The sequence below is a fragment of the Triticum aestivum genome, chromosome 3B (assembly GCF_018294505.1).
Source record: "Triticum aestivum cultivar Chinese Spring chromosome 3B, IWGSC CS RefSeq v2.1, whole genome shotgun sequence".
Lineage (NCBI taxonomy): Eukaryota > Viridiplantae > Streptophyta > Magnoliopsida > Poales > Poaceae > Triticum > Triticum aestivum.
In genome coordinates, this window is record NC_057801.1 from 766,010,996 (window position 1) to 766,018,152 (window position 7,157).

General features: G+C 45.1%; 1 protein-coding gene across 1 annotated transcript; it reads right to left on the reverse strand.

Annotated features, from left to right (window-relative positions):
• Positions 1–2,478: 2,478 nt before the first annotated feature.
• On the reverse strand, positions 2,479–4,077 carry LOC123066439 (uncharacterized). Its single transcript, XM_044489523.1, has 3 exons — positions 3,923–4,077; positions 3,457–3,774; positions 2,479–3,094 (listed from the first exon to the last, which is right to left on the reverse strand). Exons 1-3 carry the CDS (start codon positions 3,961–3,963, stop codon positions 2,821–2,823), a joined length of 633 nt encoding a protein of 210 aa, XP_044345458.1. The 5' UTR covers positions 3,964–4,077; the 3' UTR covers positions 2,479–2,820.
• Positions 4,078–7,157: the final 3,080 nt, after the last annotated feature.

The window sequence follows — 7,157 nt, forward strand, 5'->3', positions numbered from 1 at the left end:
AAGATCAATGACGATATTAGGTGGAGCTGCAGAAAAGATTCAAAGTTAAAAATGAAGATCATGTCGACTGAAAACGAAACTTCAAAGGTCATACCAGGGTTGGAAGTGACAGCATCCTCCATTTCTTGATCTTCAAGTCTGGTCGAGGTATCAGAAGTAGCAGCACTGCAGTTTCAGAAATCAATCGGTCAGCTAACGAATCGACCAAGAATAAATCCATGAGAAACAAGAAGACACAAGTTACGTCATTACCCAGAAATAGTGGGAATCACCATCTTCATCTTTGGCAAGACCTTCGTCGGCTTTGACGGCGCCGCTCGAGATTGCTTCGGCGCTTTCTCAGTCAGCGCCGGAGAGGTCGTCCGAGGATGCTTGGTCGACTGCACAATAGGTGCGCCCTCCTTGCCGCGCTCGACTGCAGGGTCATGGGCAAGCTTGGATCTTCTTTCAAAACGGGGAGGCGCGACTTCCTCCTCCTCTTCCTCATCGGAGCCAGCATCTTCGTCACCCTCATCGCCATCCGATTCCCACTCCTCTTGACTTTCACTTCCACTTCCTTCCTCCTCCTCGGTCTGTGCTTGCGCCCCGTTGGGCATCGAATACAACTCAGTGGTAGCCTGAAAGACAACAAACAAGACAAAAGTCAATCGACTGATCAGCAGCAAAACAGAATGGACGAAACATGACTACAGTCGGAGAGAAGTGGTCATACCTTGTCTGGTTCATAAGACTAGTCGAGTGGCGGGATCCTCCTGGCCCCACGAGGGTTATCTTTCTTCCCTGTGATGGCAGTCATCCACCTCTCCAGTGTGGCGTCGTCGACCTCCTATGGGTGGACCCGAGTGGTGTCTTCGGTACCAGAGTACAACCACATCGGGTGACCTCTGTATTGGAGTGGCTGAATGCGCCGTCGAAGGAAAACCTACAGAAGATCCATGCCAGTGACCGCGTCGCGAATGAGCTGGACTACACGCTCCATCAACATTTTAACCTGAGCCTTCTCCTCCGGAAGCACCTTCAGAGAGGACGACTTGTTCACTCGACTCATGGAGAAAGGAGGGAGCCCAGTCGACTGCCCTGGCGTCGACTGGTCTTGGCAGTAGAACCAGGTCGACTGCCACCCTCTAACTGACTCGGGAAGGGTCATAGCTGGAAAAGCACTCTTACTCCTCATCTGGACTCCAAGACCCCCACACATCTGGATTACTTGGGTTCTCTCGTCATTCGGATTAGCCTTTTTCACCGTCTGAGAGTGACAAGTGAATATGTGTTTGAAAAGGCCCCAGTGCGGCCGACAACCCAGGAAGTTTTCACACAAAGACACGAAAGCGGTGAGATAGGCAATGGAATTGGGTGTGAAGTGATGGAGTTGTGCCCCAAAGAAGTTCAGAAACCCCCGAAGGAAAAGATTCGGCGGCAGAGAAAACCCACGATCGACATGGGTGGCTAAGAGGACACACTCACCCTCCTGAGGCTGCGGCTGCCACTCCGTCCCCGGAAGCCTTGCTGACCCGTGGGAGATCAGCCCTTCGTTGGCCAGGTCGTCGAGGTCCTTCTGGGTGATGGTCGAGCGGATCCAATCTCCCTGGATCCAGCCTTGCGGCAGGCTGGACCGCGACGAAGAGCCGCCCCGACTGGTCGCTCTCCCCTTCGCCTTCGCTGTCGCCTTCTTCGCCCGCTCCAAAGCCGCCGTCTTCTCCTTCACCATTGTCGCCGGCGAAGCAGGCACAGAGCAGCAGCGCGGAGCAAGTGGCGAGCGAAGCAAATGAATCTAAGGACGGAGGAGGGGAAAATGAGGGCGCACTGTCTAAAAACCCTCGCCCGGTGCCTTATATGGAGTCGCTCCCGAGTGGCTGACTGGTAGGCCCGGGCAATCCTGTCAAATCCCGAAACAGCCGCGTGAGCGATACGTGGTGAAAAAGGCGGCGCGGAAATCGAGGCGTCTCTGCCTTATCCCATCCGAGTACCGCGGCCTTCTCCGCTTCGCGCGCTTCCCGAAATTCGGATCCCACTAAATCCGCTAACAGCAGAGCAACTTGTTAGACGGAAGATCTCCTGCGATCCGTCGCTCAGAAATCTCCAAGTTCATAAAGTACACTCGACAGATATAAAGAATGGATCAAGGCGACTGAAAGAGAAGTTGACACCATCACTAAAAAGTCATTGATCCAGAGTAAGACACATTCACAGCACCAGAAAACAGGTCGGAAAGATTATCAACTCCTTCCTCACTCAAACCTCGATCCATTCGGGGGCTAATGATGAAGTCATGTACCTAGGGTAGGGTCATGGACCTGTCCAAGGTACCCTCCCCAAGGACATCTTTAGAAGAAACCGTCTTCCAGTCGAGGGATTCCACTCGACGGACTTGAAGACACTCGACCATGAAGACTCACTCGACCACCAGGAGATCTAGGGTCACTCTGTATCCAAACGGTCTGTAATTAAGTAGTCTTTATGGTCATGATGACACTTTATGTAAGGCGTTATCAGTAACGCCAGGCCTTAATGTACTTTAAACCCTCCGCTACGTGGGCTGGGTGGGGTCTTGGCATCCTCTATATAAGCCACCCCCCTCCACTGGCAGAGGGGTTGGCACCTCTGTAATTCATACGCATATAATCTAGTCGACCGCCTTCGGGCTCCGAGACGTAGGGTGTTACTTCCTCCGAGAAGGGCCTGAACTCGTAAATCTCTTGCGTATACAACTACTCCATAGCTAGGATCTTGCCTCTTCATACCTACCCCCTATTCTACTGTCAGACTTAGTACCACGACAGCAGTGGCGGGGAAACTTTTAGTGTTGTCTGAATTAATGAATCATCCTACCGCACACGTGCATACAAACTCATGTATGCACTTTTTCTGATGGACGTTCAACCTGCTTTTGGCATACCGAACGCCAAACCCCGTCTCCCAGGAATATAGGTTGTAAAACGCATACGCTTCTTCAACCGTGTCAAAACTAGTTCCGATCGCCGGGTTAACAACCGTGTCAACCTTGTTGTCTGCATAAGCTCTCATTGAAGCCTCGAGGGCACGGGCTCTGCTTGGGTTGGCATCCCTCTCTTCTGGCGCGTTGCCAATCCTGACACTGCACCCCCCGCGGAAAAACGTTGTTAAATATACTATCTACTTGTACAGACTGATTCTAACAGTGCTTTTTCTGATAAAAGAATGTTTATCAGTTGTTACAGAATCAGTAGAATATCATCTAGCTTAACGAAAACCGAATGCAAGAATTATGTTCCCGGTCCAGCAAGAATGCTTTCAAAGAGTTGAGAATAAAAGGATTTTTTGTTTCTACACGGGGGTGAACTCTGTATATGTGTGTTCTCTTGTTACAGGCAATTACATGGAGTTCCAGTTTCTGCTCCTACAGCAAAAAACGATGTCGTGGAGGTACAATTTATGGTCCAGGAGCAAAGTAATAACATATGAGTGTGTGTTTCTTACCGTCGAGTCCAACACGAGGCCTTTGATTTGTTGACGACGACCCCCTCTGCATCTCCCTCATCTCCCATTGACGCATAGGAAGTTTCCTCAGCCGCCATATCGTTCGAGTCGCCAACCACTTCGCTCCCACCGTTGTTGTATGAGCCGAAATTCACGCCCACCACTCGGAACTGCTCTTTGGCGCTGCTGTCATCCATCGGCTCAGAAGAAATCACACCAGAGGAGCACCCGTGACCTTCATGGATGGAAGCAACCACAGACTCCACAACATCGATTCCTCCACCCAATAAATCTCCCGCATGAGCTTTAGGAACCAATCTGTAGCAGATATGAAATTCTAATCTATTCAGATCCAAACATCATCACGTAGAAGAATTACTGTCGAAATATCAGGGACTAATTGAAGAATTTGAACGCCAAATCAAAGAAATTCAACGAGGGAAAGTGGAGCGAGATTGGAACTCACCCTGATTCTGCTTCCTCAAAGAAGAACTCGAGGCCATCCATGGCGAAATGCCGCTCCACACAGCCACGGTCTGGAAGGGGATGAATGACTGACGAGAGTAGGAAGAAGCACCGCTTCGAGCGTTAAGTCACCTGCATCGCCAGTTGGGCCCAGGATTAATATCGCACCTGCCACCCCTCACCTACATGGGCTATTTTCAAACCAGACCAGCAAGCACAGGACATGCCTATGTATCCAGGCCGCACCAGAGGCCCACGTACAACTCTGGCACAGCAGCCCACGGCACCGGTGTATTTCAACCTAGCAGCTATCGTATACATCTGACAAAAATAGCGGCGCACGCATCGCAGCGATCTACTGCGCGGCGCCAGATTCCGGCCTGCAGGGTGCTCGGCCATCAAAACGCCACTCTCTTGCTAATATTCCTATTACTACCTCATACGAATACCAAGAGAAGCATCGCTGTAGATTTTATCAGCGCTCCCAGTACTGTTCTAAAAACAGAGACTGCAAAACTGCTTACGTAATGGTCAAATGCTTACTTGTTCCCCTTGAATAAAGTCACCCAGACTTTGATGTCTATTTTGCAGCTATGTTTTGTTTCTATCCTTGCATTACAGCATCTATATCTATACCTACCTACTAATAAAGCAAGGCGCGTTCTTTCGATTTTTGTTCACCCGTACATCATAGAATATTTTTTTCTATCAAGGTGTTATTAAATTTTTATTCATCAAATGCTAAAAAAGAAAATTATCAAATCACTAATTGAGGAATACTCCTTCCCCTCTTCAAGTTGTGACAAATGGCATGCTGCATGTGCGCCACTTGTTGCAACCTGACAGTTTTTCCTTTTTTTATAGATCCGTTTACGTTTTATCTTTTAAACAGTGTGTCAAAATCTCAAACCGTTTTCACCGTCGGATTCCCGCGTTGAGATATTCAAAATTACACCCCATGTTAATAGGTTTTGATGAATTTTTTTCACAAAAAAATGAACGAGAAAAACCGTGTCTCTTGCGAAAGGAAAAAATAAAATGCATTTTTTTAGAGACACGGTGTTGCCTCTCATGGAATCAAAACCGTGCTTCCTGCAGAAGCAAAACCGTGCATCTAACGAAAGAAAAAGAAAAAGAAAACAACATTTTTCTGTTTTCAAGAGGCACGGTCGTGCCTCTCGCGGAAGCAAAAAAAAAATACTTTTTCTTTTCCGTTTCCGAGAGGTACGGTCGTGGCTCTCGCGAAAGCAAAATCGCGCCACTCGCGAAAGCAAAACCGTGCCGCTCGCGGAAGCAAAAGAAAATGAAAAATGTGTTTTTTCTCGTTTCTGAGAGGCACAGTCGTGCTTCTGGCGGAAGCAAAACCGTGTCTCTCATGGAAGTACGAAAAAAGGAAAAGACATTTTTTCCGAAAGCAAAATCGTGCCACTCGCGAAAGCAAAAAAAGAAGTGTTTTTTCTCACAAAAAAATTTATACTTTTTTTCTAAAAGCTAAGAAAGATCGGTGAGAAACCAAAAAGCCAAAAAAAACAGAAAAATTCGTCTAAAACACCAAAAACGCGTGCCGAAAAATAAAAGAACAAAATCCGGAGGAAACGACCAAAGCGCGACACGTGACAGATGTTGAGAGGGCGGCACTCATCCCACCCCAAGTGATCCTTAACTACTTGCTCCCGGAAAATTACTTTATCCAGAATTTTGTATATGAGCTGCGCATGCAGTGGCCCAGCGAAGCCAGCCCACCTAATTTCCTGCCCGCGTACTGGAAAATCCCAATTTGCCGCATGTAGCGACAAATAGTCGGAGCCTCTAAATGGGCCGGCACGTTTTACTATCTTCCTGTGTTCTTTTTCCAATTTTCTTTTTTTATTAACTTATGTTTTTATTCCTATTTCTTTTTCAATATTATTTTTCTTTTATAATTTTTTCGTAAATGCACAAAATTTCAACAAGGTTCAGAATTTCTTTTCTTTTCTAGTTTTGGCAAAATATTAAGAATTCCAAAACTTTGTATGTGTTTTGAAAACAATGTTCGGAATTTTAACAAAAGTTACCAGTTTTTCAAAAAATGCTTTTTTTAAATAATTGTTCAACATTTAAAATTGCCTTTAGAAATTGCTCAAAATTTGAAAATATTCTTATTTTAGTGAAATGTCCACAGTTCAAAATAGTGTGCGTGTTGAAAAAAATAGACATTTCTAAAATTGTTCTGAAATGTTGAAAATATTCCCGTTTCAAAAAAATGCACAAATTTAAAGAATGGTCATGTTTTTACAGATAGTTCATGTTTTCAAAAGATGTTTGTGAATTTTTATAAATGTTCCGTTTCAAATTGTGTTTCTGTTTTTTCAAAAAATGTACGGAATTTTCAAAAAACTGTTAGAGGTTTTAAAATTGTTCATGTTTCCAAGAATATTTGGCAATTCATTATTATTATTATTTGAAAAGATAGAAAAAATCAAAAAATGTTTCGAATATGATGCTGCAGTATGTTATCAAATATTTGCAATGGCCATTGGATAAGATGTATTTGTCCAAGTGGCCGGCAGCACATGATTCAATCCTTTAACTTGGCCTTTTTTGGAATTTTACTCGTGCCTTACAAACACATTGCGTTCGGTACCTGGGCCTTTCACAGCCCACGCAACTTAGTCAGCCCAACTACCTAGGAAATAAGGCAAAAATATTTTAAATAGTCTCACATTGCTCCTTTACGTACGGTTATACAAATTTACATACTTGTGCAAAACTAAATGTAGTAAGCTTAACGAAGGAAGGATGAATTAAGCTGGGATGAAGAATGGATGAATTGGTACGTGTGCTACCTGGAAAAAGACCATGAATTTCTTTAAAGAAAAAGAATTAACTCCATTACGTGAGCTAGATAGATGAATTTCTACGTGAACTAGCTACAAAAGGATCCTAAATTTCTTGAGGATTGCTACCTAAGGAACAGAGAAGAGAAGACCTGACTATGTGAGCTAGATGCATGGAAAAGAGAAGACCCAATTCACTCTCATTTTATGAAACTTCGCACCTTTAATCCCCTCGATCAATGAACAAAAAAAATAGCAAAGTAGAATTAACTCCGGTTGTACTATATCGGTGGTTTGTACATGGAAAAGGAGAAGACCCGCCTCACTTCCATATTATGGAACTCCATACCTTAAAATCCATTCGAATGATGGAAATATAGACTGAATAATTTGCGGGCCTTCTCTGGCGTGCGATGCCCT